The 14,698-nt window shown below is 52.6% G+C and overlaps 2 protein-coding genes across 3 annotated transcripts; one reads left to right on the top strand and one right to left on the bottom strand.

The window, feature by feature from the left end:
- The first annotated feature begins 6 nt into the window (after positions 1 to 6).
- Positions 7 to 4,326, top strand: NHERF4 (NHERF family PDZ scaffold protein 4). 2 transcript variants are annotated; one of them, XM_077778100.1, is made up of 11 exons: positions 7 to 22; positions 414 to 441; positions 584 to 657; positions 987 to 1,198; positions 1,409 to 1,598; positions 1,708 to 1,802; positions 2,119 to 2,323; positions 2,580 to 2,776; positions 2,874 to 3,101; positions 3,242 to 3,442; positions 3,671 to 4,326. In XM_077778100.1, the coding sequence occupies exons 1-11, from the start codon at positions 7 to 9 to the stop codon at positions 3,698 to 3,700; spliced, it is 1,476 nt and encodes a 491-aa protein (XP_077634226.1). In that variant the 3' UTR covers positions 3,701 to 4,326. The 2 variants fall into 2 exon arrangements, with proteins under 2 accessions (XP_077634226.1, XP_077634216.1); XM_077778090.1 differs by having other exon boundaries at positions 1,708 to 1,844.
- A 975-nt stretch (positions 4,327 to 5,301) lies between these two features.
- DRC12 (dynein regulatory complex subunit 12 homolog) lies at positions 5,302 to 10,030 on the bottom strand. Its single transcript, XM_077778078.1, has 7 exons — positions 9,989 to 10,030; positions 9,610 to 9,691; positions 9,109 to 9,174; positions 8,367 to 8,486; positions 7,745 to 7,837; positions 5,723 to 5,853; positions 5,302 to 5,448 (listed from the first exon to the last, which is right to left on the bottom strand). The coding sequence occupies exons 2-7, from the start codon at positions 9,677 to 9,679 to the stop codon at positions 5,320 to 5,322; spliced, it is 609 nt and encodes a 202-aa protein (XP_077634204.1). The 5' UTR covers positions 9,680 to 9,691; positions 9,989 to 10,030; the 3' UTR covers positions 5,302 to 5,319.
- Between the last annotated feature and the right edge of the window lie 4,668 nt (positions 10,031 to 14,698).

Raw genomic sequence — 14,698 nt, 5'->3', positions numbered from 1 at the left:
CCAACTATGGAAGCAGCTGCAGGTAGGAGACGGAGAAATCCTCTGGTGGGGACTTGAGGACAGTGAGAGGGCAGATTGGGAGGCCAAAGCTTTGGGACCAGGGTGTACCTGATGTTGGGGCTTGGAGCCCTGAGGCAAATAGACCGGGAATGAGAGGAGAAGAGGTGAGTGGGTGGGTCTGTCTTCCTGGTCCACGCCCTGTCCTGATATGCTCAAATTTCCGTGCTCGGACTGGGAGGCGAAGGGAAGAGTGGAGAAGGGAAGGTCCTTTTGGAGCAGGATGGAGGGGGCAAGTCCTGAGTTTGGGGGTTTCCCCAAGTCCTTTCAGTTAATGACAGTTAATGACCGTGGAAGAGGAGTCCGATGGGGAGGGAATGCGCCCCTCCTCTCCTCATCCCTTCTTTGCACAGCAGATCTTCAGGACTCAGCCTCCTTAACTCTGTAAGTGCCCTTCTGGGAAGGATTGGGGCAAGGGGTGGAGTGGATCCAGGGTGGGGAAGGCCTTCATCAGCACCTCAAACAGATTGGGACCAGAGTCCAGGATGTCAGCTTGCTCCTATCTGTGTCCCTTGCCTCCTTGCAGGAAGTTTGAGTTTAACCCAAAGCAGGGCATTGACAATCCTGTCCTCTCTCTGGCTGAAGACCACGACCCCTCCGGTAACCCCCTTGCCCTGGCCAACCATTCCCTTTCCCCAGCGATACCACAGCTCCTCATCCCCTCCCGTCTCCTTGGTAACCACTCCACCAGGCCTCCCTCTGATAGCAGGCTCAGTGGGGAGTAACTGCGTGGAGGAAGGAGGGGGTTGGGTGTTTTCTTTCGTCCAAACCACTCTTCCCACATTTGGGTATTTGGCCCCACTGCCCAATACTTAACTGGGAGGCTGCCCGGTGCCCTATCACAAGGGTAGGGTCTGCCAGGCACAAGGTGACTTGTGTTGGGGCCATGTCCCCTCTCCCCCTTTTCTGTTGCCCACCTCCCCTTCCAGATCTCTGGAGCCTGGAGCGGCCTCGCTTCTGTCTGCTGAGCAAAGAGAAGGGCGGGAGTTTTGGCTTCCACCTGACACAGGAGCTGGCCAAGGCTGTGCCTGTGGTGTGCAGGGTGGATCCGGGCACCTCTGCCCAGTGCCAGGGTCTTCGGGAAGGGGACCGGATCCTAGGGGTGAACGACCACATTGTGGAACATGAAGACTATGGTGCGGTGAGGTTGGCCTGGCGCTTCCCTGGGGCCTTAGCACCTCGAGGGGATGTACGGGGGCAGTCCCTAAGCCTCGGCCTCCCCCACCTCCCAGGATTTAGGGCTGCCCAGGTCGGGATGGTTGGGTGAAGGCATCTAGAGAGCTGGTTCCAGGGAGGGGGCGTTGGCAAGAGGGGCCAGCCCCAACCTCCCCCCTGCATGCCCTCTCTTTAGGTGGTGCGCCGCATCCGGGCCAGCGGTCCGCGGGTGTTGCTGACGGTTTTGGCGCAGCATGTGTATGACGCGGTTCAAGCCCTGCAGGGAAACAGTGCCCACGTCTCTCCTACTCTCGGCCCAGGGGTCCGGCCCCGACTGTGTCACATAGTGAAAGATGAGGGCGGTTTTGGCTTCAGTGTCACCTACAGTGAGCCCTGAGGCTCGGGAGGGAGGTTAAGAGCGGGGATCTCAGCCCAGTGCTGGGCAGGCGGCAGACTGAAACTTGCTGGTTTGGTTTTTTTTTTTTTGGCTTCCAGGTTATCAGGGTCCTTTCTGGTTGGTGCTGGGTACTGGAGGAGCAGCTGAGCGGGCAGGGGTGCCCCCTGGGGCCCGGCTGCTGGAAGTGAACGGGGTCAGCGTGGAGAAGCTCACTTATAACCAACTCCGCAGGAAGGTACGGCAGCCTCTCTCCCCCACCCGGTCTCACCCATCTGGGCCCCGGGGGCCATGCCTCAGGCGGCAGGTCCCTCCCCTGGCATTCCTCTTCTAATCTGACCTCATACCTCCTGCTACCCTTCCTGCTACCCTTCCCTTCACAGTCCCTGCTAGGCTCTTCTCTCCCCCACCCTCAGTGTCACCTTCCTGGGGCTTTGAGGAGGGCCTGCCTCTGCCCTCCCTACGTAGCTGGTTGATGCCTTGATGCTGACGCCCTGCTGGGTACCCTACAGCTTTCGCAGAGTGGAGAACAAGTGACCCTGCTGGTGGCCGGGCCAGAGGTGGAGGAGCAGTGTCGCCGGCTGGGAGTGCCCCTGGCTGCGCCCCTGGCGGAGGGCTGGGCACTGCCCACCAAGCCACGCCGTCTGCACCTACAGAAGGGGCCCAAGGGCTTTGGGTTCCTGCTTCGGGAAGAGAAAGGTCTGGACGGCCAACCAGGTGAGTGGTAGCCCCGGGGGTGGGTAGGGGTGAGTGGTAGACCCCGGGAGCGGGTAGGGAAGGTGTGTCTTGGGGTGGACACGCAGGTGTTCACACAGGGCTTTCCGTGCACAGTAAGTGGTATCTGCAGCCCTGAGCCTCCTCGTACTGTGTGGCCCACCCCCCCCCCCCCCGTCAGTGCCTCAGTGTGCCCACAGTGGCCTGGGCTGGCACTGGGGTCAGCGGGGGAGGAGCCATGAGGATGTTTATGCCCTAGGACAGTTCCTGTGGGAGGTGGACCCTGGACTGCCAGCTGAGAAGGCCGGGATGCAGGCTGGGGACCGGCTGGTGGCTGTGGCTGGGGAAAGCGTGGAGGGGCTGGGCCACGAGGAGACGGTGTCCAGGATCCGGGAGCAGGGCTCCTCCGTCTCCCTCACCGTTGTCGACCCTGAGGCTGACCGCTTCTTCAGCATGGTGCGAGCTGAGGGGCCGGGGCTGGAGCCGGGGTGGGAATGAGCAGGGCTCCGGTGGGGGGAGAAGCCACCGGTTGGTTCTTTCTGCCTCCTTCCAGGTTCGCTTGTCCCCACTTCTCTTCTTGGAGAGCACAGAGGCTGCAGCGTCTCCCCAGGAAAACTGCTCCGCCTCTCTGGTTGAAACCAAGGACCTACCAGTTGAAGATACAGCCACGCCTCTTGTCCCATGTGGCTCCCGCCAGTGCTTCCTGTACCCTGGGTCCGGCGGTGGCTATGGCTTCCGACTTACCTGCGTGGCCAGCGAGCCACGTCTCTTCATCTCCCAGGTGACTTATGCCCTATGGACCTTGGATCTTTCCAATCACTTGCCTCCTAATGAGTCTTCATCTGCTTCTCTCCCGAGGTCTTAGAGCATCCAGCAACTTGCCCACCGTGTCCCACGTTCTGTAACCCCCCTCTTCACCAGGTCACCCTAGGAGGCTCAGCCGCCCGGGCGGGGCTGCGAATGGGAGATGTGGTTCTGGAGGTGAATGGGTATCCCATCGGTGGAGAGAATGACGTGGAAAAGCTTCAGCAGCTCGTTGAGGCTGAGCCACCCCTCTGCCTGAAGCTGGCCGCCAGGTCCTCCCAGGGCTACGAAGCCTGGAATTACCCAGGGGTCGGAGAGGTAAGAAGAGACAGATGGACTGTGAGCAGCCGGAGAAAGGGAGCCAGAGAGGAGGGTTATAGGGTGAAGCAGTGTGAGGCAGGCACGTTGGGACTTTAGGCCATGGCAGGTGGGGACCGAAGGACCCACAGAACACGCCACGGTCCTGGGCATTCCAGTCGGGTGGGGGGCAGGGAAAAGGAACTCTTCTGGTCCTTGAATGGCCTTCTGTCTTCTCTCTCTGCTCAGGACTGGGCTCTGCCCTCGGAGCTCCTATAGTCCTCCTCCGCCTGGCACAGACCTGCCAGGGGCCTTCCTGTCCTCACTCTCCTCGCGGAGGTAGGAGCTGAGAAGCTGTCTTTAAGCCTGAAGCTGCGGCCATAGAATTCTGGACACCCCCAATCACAGGATTGCTCAAGGTCTCCCTCCCTTCCCATGGGTCCAACCTCCCAGAAGACGGTGTGGCCAGAGGCCTCATGCAGGCCCATCCGGGGGCCTGGGGGCCTTGGGAGTTGTGTCCCAAGGATGAAGTTCTGCCTGAAACGAACGGAGTGGTGTGGTTTTGAGGTTTATAATAACTTATACCCTTTCCCAGCACGGAGCTCCTAAAATCTTTGGAATTTCCTAAGTAATAAGAGTGACAAAGGTGTTTTCGTTATTCATAACAAGCCCCATTCAGCCACATCTAACTTTGTTAAGGAAGTGATTTTTGGAAAGTACCTAGGGATGGGGGACTGGTGCCAGGGGAACCTACCACGTGATTAGAGAGGGTTAGAGCTTTCAGCCCCACCCCACCCCTACCCTCCATCTCCTGGGAGGGGAGAGGCACTGCAGGTTGAATTAATCACCAATGACCAATGGTTTCATTGCTCGTGCCTCCATAAAAAACCAAAAGGACAGGGTTCAGGGAGCTTCTGGGTGGCTGACTGCTTGGAGGGCTGGTAGGGTGCTGCACCCGGGGCGGGGGGGCACGGAGCTCCCCCGCTCATGCCTTGTTCTGTGCATACTGCCATCTGGCTGTTCCTGACTTGTGCCCTTTCTAATGAACTGGCAATCCAGTGAGTGAAATGTTTCTCTGAGTTCTGTGAGCCACTCTGGCAAATGATGGAACCCAAGCGGGGGGCGGGGTGGTGGGAACTTTTGTGTTTTGGCCAGTTGGTCAGAAGCACGGGTGACAACCTGGACGTGACACTGGCATTGGAAGTGGGGACTGTCTTGTGGGGCTGAGCCTGAGGGATCTGATGCTCTCTTCATGTCAGTAGTGCCGGAATTGAGTTAAACTGTAAAGGCACCCAGCTGGTGAACAGAGAACTGTTACAGAATTTCTTAGTGTGGGAACCCCGCCCCCCACACTTGACCAGAAGTGAAGTAGTATTGGGAGGGTGGTAGTAAAACAGAGAGGAAACACAGGGATTTCCCTTTTTAGATGGGCTGTGGGCTGGCTGGGATTGCAGCCATCTGGAACTTGCCCTAGGCACGACTCCAGGAGTTTCGGATATATTGCAAGATTTTGGAGACCAGTTACATCTTCCCTCTATGGGCACCTTAGGGTTGTGGGGGCTGGTGCCTGCTCACTCCCTGTTGGTCTATTACAGAAATGGCCTTTCCCCCACAAAGCCTGCGTTGGTGAGGGGTACTGGATGGTGGTTTGAAGGGACCAAAAAAGCTCCAGACTCAAGGCACGGGACCCAGTTTCTCTGAAAGGGAGTTGAGAGCTTGTCAAATTTCTCTCCTCTCGTTCAGTCTTCGGAGTAATGGGTCAGCCCAGAACCAAGCTGCCGCATAGGAGGTCCCCATCTCTGCCAAAAAGCCACAGCCCACGGTTCTGCTGAGTTCTGCATCAAGACAGATTTATTGCTGGAGCCTCCAAGAGCCCCAGAGGCTAGAGGCTTACAGCCTCAAAGATCCAGGGGGTTGAGTCCGAACTGGTGGAGCCGCTCCTTGTACTTGGCATGAAGTCTCAGCACGGCCCCATCCCACTGAGGCTTGACTGCTCTCAGCTTGGCCAAGAGTTGGTCCAGGCTGCCCTGCAGACAGCAAGCTTCAGGCCCCAGGAAGGGAGCGGGCAGCGTGAGGGGTGCCCCAGGCTAGTCTACAAGCTTTCCTTGCCAGTGTCTTCTCAGAGCTCTTACACTTAGTAGGCATGGTTTCATCCCCTGGCTGTCCGCCTTCAAGACAGGGCAGATTTCCCTGTGGAGATGCTTCTCCTCCTTCCCCCTGGTCTGTCATTGCCATATTAGTTGGGGTTTGTGGGGCTGGGGGAGGTGGGATTCAACTGGGGTGGCTGGGATTCCAACTTACGTGTAAGATTTCCTCGTACTTGGCCTCCATGTCTGCCACGTGTGCGCGAAGCTGAGCCAGAGTCTGGTCCCGCTCCCCGAGGGCCTGCTCTGCCCCTTGCCTTGAGGCCTCAGCCTCCCTCCGGCACGTCTCTGTGGGCCGGGCAGAAGGCGAAAGGATTGCGTAGTGACAGTCTACCTGTGAACAGTCTCCAAAGGTAGACTTGAACTTGAATGCGATCATTCCAGACTCCCCCCCAAGTATTATCACTTTTCTCATGGTCCCTATAAAGTGCAGACGTACACCTTTTTTTTTTTTTAATGTTTTTTTAAATTTATTTCTAGGAGAGAGAGAGAGAGACAGCATAAGCAGGGGAGGGTCAGAGAGAGAGGGAGTCACAGACTGAAACAGGCTCCAGGCTCTCAGCTGGCAGTCAGCACAGAGCCCGACGCGGGGCTCGAACCCATGAACCGCGAGATCACGACCTAAGCGAAAGTCGGATGCTTAACCGACTAAGCCACCCAGGCGCCCCATAGCAGACGTACACCTTTAAGGTTCAGTAGAGAGAGTAGTGGGATTGGGACAAGAGATGTGGGTCCAGAGTGTGCTTGTAACTCGTGTAACCTCAGGCATGCCTCTCTCTGAGCCTAAGTCTCTTTATCTTTAAAGACAGAATGATCCAAACCTTACAGGCTTACCGTGAGTTAAATGCAAGAGTATACAAGCAAATAACCTAGTATATACAGAAGGCGCTCCATAAATGCTGATCGAATGTACATTCTAGACAAGGCAAGGATGAGGAAAGGCATTCAGGGTCTACATGGCAGATGAGCAACTCTTGGGTGTGTGTGGCTAAACCGGGGCTACTTTAGGTTAAAACTTTGGGGCGCCTGGGTGGCTCAGTTAAGCGTCCGACTTCAGGTCATGATCTCACGGTTCATGGGCTCTAGCTCAGAGCCTGGAGCTTGCTTCAGATTCTGTGTCTCCCTCTCTCTCTGACCCTCCCCTGCTCACACGGTCTCTCTCTGTGTCTCAGAAATAAATAAAAACATTTTTAAAAATTAAAAAAAAACCCTTTAAGACCACGATTGTGAAAGATCTTAAGTGCACGCTAACATAGTTCAACTGCGTTCCGTAACCAAGAGAGAAAGGAAAAACTTCCTCTTTTTTACACTTTTGCTTATCTTGAAGGTTTACTCCTTTATGTAGCAACTACTTATGTAGGACTGAGCATGCATGAGGCATTGAAGATATGAACGTAAGTCAAATATCTTTCCTCAGTTTCGTTGCAAAAATCAGCCAAGAGGGAATGTGTTTTGCTCATGACAGACACGGCAGTGGTGGGGAGAAAGATCTGGATTTGGAGAGACCATTGAGAGAGGAAGACGGGATGAGACTTTGGTCTTTTTTAGTTACAACCTAAGAGGTTTTTGCCACCTTGAACCCTCTACTCCAACCCTCCATGGTGGAACAGTTGGTGGCAAAAAGGGTAAGAGAGGGCACCTGGGTGGCTCAGTCAGTAAAGTGTCCAACTTCGGCTCAGGTCATGATCTCGTGGTCCATGAGTTCAAGCCCTGTGTTGGGCTCTGTGCTGACAGCTTGGAGCCTGGAGTCTGCTTTGGATTCAGTGTCTTCCTCTCTCTCTGCCCCTCCTCTGCTTACTCTCTGTCTTTCAAAAATGAATAAATGTTGAAAAAAATTTTTTTTAAAGAAAAGGGAAAGAGAGCTTAGATAGCAGTCGTCTAGAGAAGGATTTCTTTTTTAACTTTAAAAAAAATTTTAAATTTATTTTTGAGAGAGAGAGAGCACAAGCAGGGGAGGGGCAGAGGGAGAGCAGGGCAGAGTGGGCTCTGTGCTGACAGCAGTGAGCTGATGCAAGGCTCGAACAGACGAACATTGAGATCATGACCTGAGCCATCGTCAGACGCTTGACCTGACTGAGCCACCCAGGTGCCCCTAGAAAAGGACCATCTTAAGTCCACTCCTGCTGGACCTTGTCAGTGCCTCTTAGAGAGAAAGGGGTTAGGGGGAGGGGAAGCCTACCCAGCTGCTCCCGAAGGCCTCTCACTTCTTCCTCCAGCTGCCTGCTGCGGGTCTCCATTTCCTTCTGCAGGACTCTGCGCTGACGACTCATCTCTGTGGTGGGGACAGAGGGTAACGGGTCCCCCGGTGTGGATGGAATGGTGGAAAAAGGAAGGGACGGGACATTGTGGGTGGGGAGGGCCTTCTTGGTCCAGTGGGACAGGAGCGTAGAGGACTTCTCGGTGGTTCTTGTGGTTCTGAGAAGCTGGCAGACCCTGAAAAGCTGGGGAAGAGCTGGGAAACCAACTCCCCTCCCCCATTCCAGCTCAGGGCCTAGATTGTAGCCCTTCACCCCGCCCCCCCACTCCCATGGGATGAATGAGATAAAGGCCATGATTGCATTTTGTAATCCACAAAGCACATGGCATCAGGCATGATCCTGATGAGGAAGGTTCCTGCCTGAGATCCCGGGAGGCTTTCCTTTGTTTCTTCAGGACCCTGCCTGATTCGTGCTGAGCGGGGAAGGGTAAAGCTGGGCATGGCAGATGGGAATCCTTGTTTTACTTCCTTGGATCCTCTGGCCCTCTTGGCTGTCCTTTCCCAGGCCCCTGTCTCCTGCCCACCTGCCCGACCAACCACACACCTGCATAGATGGCCTTCCCCTCACTTCGGGCCTCTTCCAACTCGGCCTCTAGCACCTGTAGCCTCCACCTCAGCTGGTCTTCAGAAGCCTTGGCTCGGCGAGCCTCATCCCTCCGCAGAGCTGTGAAAAGTACCAGAGCCATGCTCACAACTGGTTGGGAGTCCCACATGGCCCCCTGGACTTGATTGACTGTGCCCGCCTCTGGGAACCCAGTGGCAGGCTTCTAGCCTCTCATTCTCCCTCTGGGTTGGTCGGTTTGTCCCTAGAATGCCATGAGCTCTTCCTCACTAAGAAGGAAAAATGCCCTCTATGTTCTGCTTACAAAAAATAGCTATTCTCGGGTGCTTGGGTGGCTCAGTCAGTTGAGCCTCTGACTTCGGCTCAGGTCATGATCTCATGGTTCGTGGGTTCGAGCCCCATGTTGGGCTCTGTGCTGACAGCCAGCTCAGAGCCTGGAGCCTGTTTCAGATTCTGTGTCTCCCTCTCTCTCTGACCCTCCCCTGCTCACGCTGTCTCTCTCTCTTTCTCAGAAATAAATAAAACATTAAAAATTTGAAAAAAAATAGCTATCCTCACCAACCTTCCCTACCCAACCCTTCCTCGCACTGCTAATTCTTTTTCCACCAGGGGATGGACAGAGGTCAGCCCAGCCTCCCGCAACAGCTCCAAGCCTCTGAGCCTCTGAGGATGTGAAATGTCCCCCTGTCCCACCCCTCCTGTCCCAGAGCTTCCACTTTCTTACCCAAGTGGTCTTGGAGCAACTCCTTTTCCAGCACTGCAAGCCGGTGTGCAGATTTGGCCTCCACATCTGCCCTGACAAGTTGGCAAAGCCTCAGCTTATCATGATCTCAGCCTTCCTCACTTCTCCCCATCCTCACCCCAACCCCAGAACTTTCTTCCTGCAGGAGATCGAAGGACCTCTAGAGGACAGATCTCTGATGGCAGGGCCTACTGAGTCACTCCTGTGTCCTGGCTGCCCAGCACAGAGTAGGCACTCAGAATATGTGTGGTGAATACACAGGGAAGGCACAGAGCCGTAAGGGCACCATGGAATGGGTACATGCCGGTTCCCCCAATTTCCCAGCTCCATGGACCTTGGAGGGAAGATATGAAGGGGGAGGGTCTCAGGAAAGCTCTATCTCATCATGCAGAGGGCCAAATTCTCTCTGGAGCACCTCTGCTTGGTCTCCAAGCCAGAGCATGGAGAAGCAGGAGGCACTCACCTCCATCCACCCTGACTCACCAGCACCCACATTCTTTTTCTTCTTCTGTGTCGCAGCTTTCATCCCTTTTCCTTTGGTTTTCGGTGGCATCTCCTTGCTGTCCTGGGGAAGGAGAGGACTTGTATTTAAGTCTGGACTTAAGGTTGCTTTCCTGACCCCTAGAATGAACCAGGAGTCCCAGGAGAGTTAGAGTTTTAATCTCCAAGCCTGTTCTCTTATACCTTCCAGAAGCTTCCATTCTTGGTCTCCTTGGACCCTGAGGCAAGCCTGGGGTATGGGGAAGGTGGAGCTGTTTCTTTCTACCAGTCAGGTTCTATGTACGTAAATCATTCCTTTCCACCCTCTTTTGGAGAAAATAAATCTCAGTACTTGTCCCTTCCTTCTTCCCATCATCCTTACCCTGCCTCGTCCCACCTGTAGGATCCTCTCTTGCTTCTGTTGTGTTTCCCTGTAGGGTGACCCACTCATGGAGAGGGACAGAGACAAGGCCCAACCAGCTAGGAGCCTGAGGAGGAGCCTGGTTCTGGGAGCCAATCCAGGGCGACACATTTCCTTTGAGGGCAGGACTGGAAGGTTGGGTTTCCGGAGGCTGAGTGTTGTCCAGGTAACTGGGAAACATGGAGTCATAGACAGGTGGAATGGGCCAAGTACAAAGCTTAAAATAGCAAGGTCCCAGAGGGTCAATTCTCTCTGTATCCCTAAATTCTAAACGTAGTTTGAGGAGAAAGGGCTTTGGAGCCCAATCAGTATGCTGCATTTCCATGAAGCGCTGCTTAAAGTTTGGAGACTTACAGAATACAGAGTTATGCATCTGATACGGTGCTGTTATGCTAATACAGAGGAAAAGAGCTCACAGTAGCCATTTCGGGCAATTTACATCCCTAAGGCTTATCAGCAAACGACATTATTAGGCTTGGGGAAGGCATTCTCTAGTGTACAAGGGAAAGGAATGCAGGAGAAGGGAGTTGAGAGAGTTTGTCATATCAGAGAAAGGGGACACAGAGGAGAGAGAGATCCACGGACTCCAGGGTGCTGACACAGAGGCTACAAACATAGAAGAAAGGATACTGGTGTAGAGACAAGAGCCATGGGTTCTAGTCCCCCCTCCAATTATGAAAACTTGCACAAGCCATTTAATTTTGCTCAACTTCAGTTTCCTGGTCTTTAAGTCTTTGATTTTGTAAATCCTGTAAGGCCTGGGTTTCAACTGTGTATTCAGAGGGCTATCCTCCCTTGTGGGGGACTTAATTTATTGTCTGTCTTCCCCTATTCCCTTATGAGACTGGGTTTGAGACTACTTTGCTGGGCTCANCCCCCCCCCCCCAGTGTCTCCTAAAATTTTCTTTTTAAATGATTGGGCCATGTTGAGGGTGCCTCCCTCTTGGGAATACTTCCTAGCATCTTGCTGGAGTCATGAGTGGCTGGAAGAACGACTTTGGGGAAAGTCGTTCCCTTGTGCTCCAGAGTGAGGCATCCCCTACCTCCTTCCAGCCCGGTTGGGGCTTGTCATCTCTGGATCTCTGGGCTAGAATGAAAACAGCAAAAATGTCAGGGATTTTCCCCCTGTGGATTCAGGAACCTGCAGACTCTTTTAGCTATTTCTATCTCTGTCCCCCCTCCACATTTTAAAAAAAATTTTTTGTATGTTTTATTTATTTCTGAGAGAGAGAGAGAGAGAGAGACAGTGTGAGCAGGGGAGGGTCAGAGAGAGAGGGAGATACAGAATTTGAAGCACCCCCTCCACATGTGTGTTCAATTGCTTGTTGTCTGGAGTTTTCATTTATTCTCCACACAGAACCCTTTCCCCCTGCCTTGGAATGCAGTAGAGGTTCTTACCCTGGTCCTTCTCCTCATCTAGAAGCCTCTTTGGGGTCATTTGCCACGGAATGATCAATTTCTCTGTTATGCTGATGCATTGGGTGACATTTTGAGGACAGAGTTTACAGAATACAAACAACAGATCACGCCTCAGAAGAACATTTACTTTTCAAATATGTTCAGTCAACCAACTGACATTCAGGTGCAGAATGAGGATGTGGTCTGGGTGAAGGTGAAATGTAATAAAAGTGCCACATGTCACATGATGTGATGGTACAGACTGAGCTAGCTCTAGAATAACCCAGGAATAAGAATGACATTGTGATCAACAATCCAGTTCCATCTTGAGTACACTTTGAAAGCAAGCCAAGTAAAAATTATTAAAACAAAAAAAGGTCAATCTTTCCTTCTTTCTTCATTAACGTCAGTTAAAATTTTTTTTAATGTTTATTTATTTTTGAGAGAGAGAGAGAGACAGCGTGAGCAGGGGAGGGTCAGAGAGAGAGGGAGACACAGAATGTGAAGCAGGCTCCAGGCTCTGGGGCTTGAACCCATGAACTGTGAGATCGTGACCTGAGCCAAAGTTGGGTGCTTAACTGCCTGAGCCACCCAGGTGCCTGTGATTTCTTTTTTTAAAGTTTATTTATTTATTTTTTGAGAGAGAGAGACTGAGAATATGAGCGGGGGAGGGGCAGAGAAAGAGGGAGAATCTCAAGCAGGCTCTGGTGCTGTCAGCACAGAGCCCTTGTTGGGGCTCAAACTCACCAACCTGTGAGACCATGACCTGAGCCAGAAGTCAGACGCTTAAGTGACTGAGCCACCCAGGTGCCCTACTCATTAACTTCAGTGTAGAAGTGAAAGTAGGAAACTATCATCTCAGCAGAATTCTGTCTTCCTTTGAATAGGATCCCATCTGGGAGTGTTTAAGGGATATAGAAGAGAGAATGGTCTGCTTTATTCAAATGTGAGAGGTAGGTCATTTGTATATTTATTTATTTACTTAAAAAATTTTTAATATTTATTTATTTTTGAGAGACAGAGCATGAGCAGGGAAGGGGCAGAGAGGGAGACACAGAATCCAAAGCAGGCTCCAGGATCTGAGCTGTCAGTACAGAGCCCGATGCGGGGCTCGAACCTGCAGACCATGAGATCATGACCTGAGCCAAAGTCCGATGCTTAACCAACTGAGCAACCCAGGCACCCCAATCATTTGTATATTTAAAGAAATGTGTCTTCTTCAGCAGAAACAAAGTACAAACCATACAATTGGTACAAACAACACAATTTGATGATGAGGGGGGGAAAATACCCTCTGTAACCACCCCCCCCCCCGTGTTAGGTACTGTGGAAGACCAAAGTCAACTAGACAGTGTAGCATAAATTAATGTGTGGTAGCAGTAAGAATAAATAGTTACGAAAATTTAGAGGGTTGTTTCTAGCTGGAACGTCTGGTAAGAAGAAATTATTTGAATTCTGAAGAATGGATTGAACTTCAGTAGCACAGCTTTAGGCAGAGAGAATGCTCTGAGCAATGTTGATGAAAAAAAAATTGTGGTTTGTGACTTGCTCAGTCTACCTGGCATAGTATGTGCATTGGGATGGTATAAAACTGCAGGGTAGTTTGGTGTTAGATCATGACTGTTAACTTCATTCAGGAGACCATCAGCAGTATTTAAAGGTTTTTTTTTCTTTCAAAAAATTTTTAATGTTTATTTTTGAGAGAAAGAGAGCAGGTGGGGGAGGGGCAGAGAGAGAGAGAGAGAGAGAGAGAGAGAGATGGGAAATCTGAAGCAGGCTCCAGGCTCTGAGCTGTCAGCACAGAGTCCCATGTGGAGCCCAAACCCATGGGCTGTGAGATCATGACCTGAGCTGAAGTTGGACGCTTAATAGGCTGAGCCACCCAGGCGCCCCTTAAAGTTTTTTTCCTGACGCTGTTAGAACTGTCATTCAGGAAGACTGGTCTGGTGGCAGAAAGGATCGGAGGTGGCAGGGAAACCTGTGAGGAAAAGGTTTCAATAGATCTGGGGAGAGAAAGGGAGGGCCTGCACCTAGGGTGGTAGATGGGGAGTTCTGGCAATTATCGAAGAGCCTTGCCTAGATTTTTCCTTTGGGAGATTTCTTCTCTTTCTAATTCTACTGATAGGAAACCATAATGCTGACTCCTTAATCGATTTTAGATAAAGGCCACTGAATTGCAGAACAAGGATGTCTGGCTGACAGGTCTTTGAGTCCAGAGATATTTCTCCCCTCTAACATGGGCACAGAATAAACTTGATTCTTTAACCAATCAAGGGCTTTGTGAAGGACCCTGGTGGGAGGATCTAAGAGGGAACTGAGTCCTTGTGGACACACTAGAGCCTGCAAGCTCCCAGAGAGGAGGCTCAGGATTAGCAAATTAGGGCAGGGCACTTCCTTCTTTAGAAAGAAAGTTCCCTTTTTCATAGTTCTTCCAACGAAGCTTTTAGATTAGAGAAGTGGAAACGACTGGGAACTGCATTTGTTTCGTGAGAGGAGTGAGTACTCCTGGGGCCAGGGCTCGCAGCTGTCTTTCTGTGGTCAAGGTCTGGTGCTGGGGCTGCAACCCGCTGAGCCGGGGAATCTCAAGTACAGACCCAATTCCCAGAAAAGGAACTAGTGTTCAGAAGCCAAAAAAGGGGGAAGTGTTTTGTTTTCAGAAGGTCAAAGGACCTGGAAGAAGAGCTTGCGGCCTAAGTGTCTTAAGCCTTTCTGGCGTGTAATCAGGCTAGAACCATCTGCAGCATTCACATTCCTGTCCTTGGTGCCGACTTAATGGGTTTAAAACACCAAAGGGGTGGGGAAATAACCCGGTTTTCTCCCACAATGTGAAGGGGCAAATGACTTTAAGCTCAATTTCCTCACTTACCAGGCATGGGGGAAAGACTTGACGTTAAGGTTCTTTCTACAGCTAGCTGTCTTAATTTAAATACCCCAATTACCCCTCCAAAGAGCACCAACCTACAACCCACAAGGAACATGGAGGGCTCGGCTTCTGTCTAATGCGCAGACTCCACCCAGACCCCGCCCCCTTCCTTTCCTGGCTTCTCCAGCAGAGGGCGCAGGCGCAAAGGCTCTGCCTGGTCCCGCCCCCGGGGGCAGGGGAGGGGTAGGCGGCGCGGAAACTTGGCCTCGGCTTTCCGGGAGCTGCGGCTCGGGAGGGGGTGGCGCAGGGAGGGTCGTCGCTACCCAGTCCGGACCAGGCTGCCGGCTTCCCTGAGTGCCGCGCGCTCCTCCGGCCCTCGGGCTCGCGCTCTCGGAAGGGGCGCGCCCGCG

Source organism: Crocuta crocuta, unplaced genomic scaffold (assembly GCF_008692635.1).
Source record: "Crocuta crocuta isolate KB4526 unplaced genomic scaffold, BGI_CrCroc_1.0 scaffold271, whole genome shotgun sequence".
Taxonomy (NCBI): domain Eukaryota; kingdom Metazoa; phylum Chordata; class Mammalia; order Carnivora; family Hyaenidae; genus Crocuta; species Crocuta crocuta.
The sequence above is the reverse complement of the archived record's forward strand: the minus strand, read 5'-3'. Positions and strand labels throughout refer to the sequence as shown.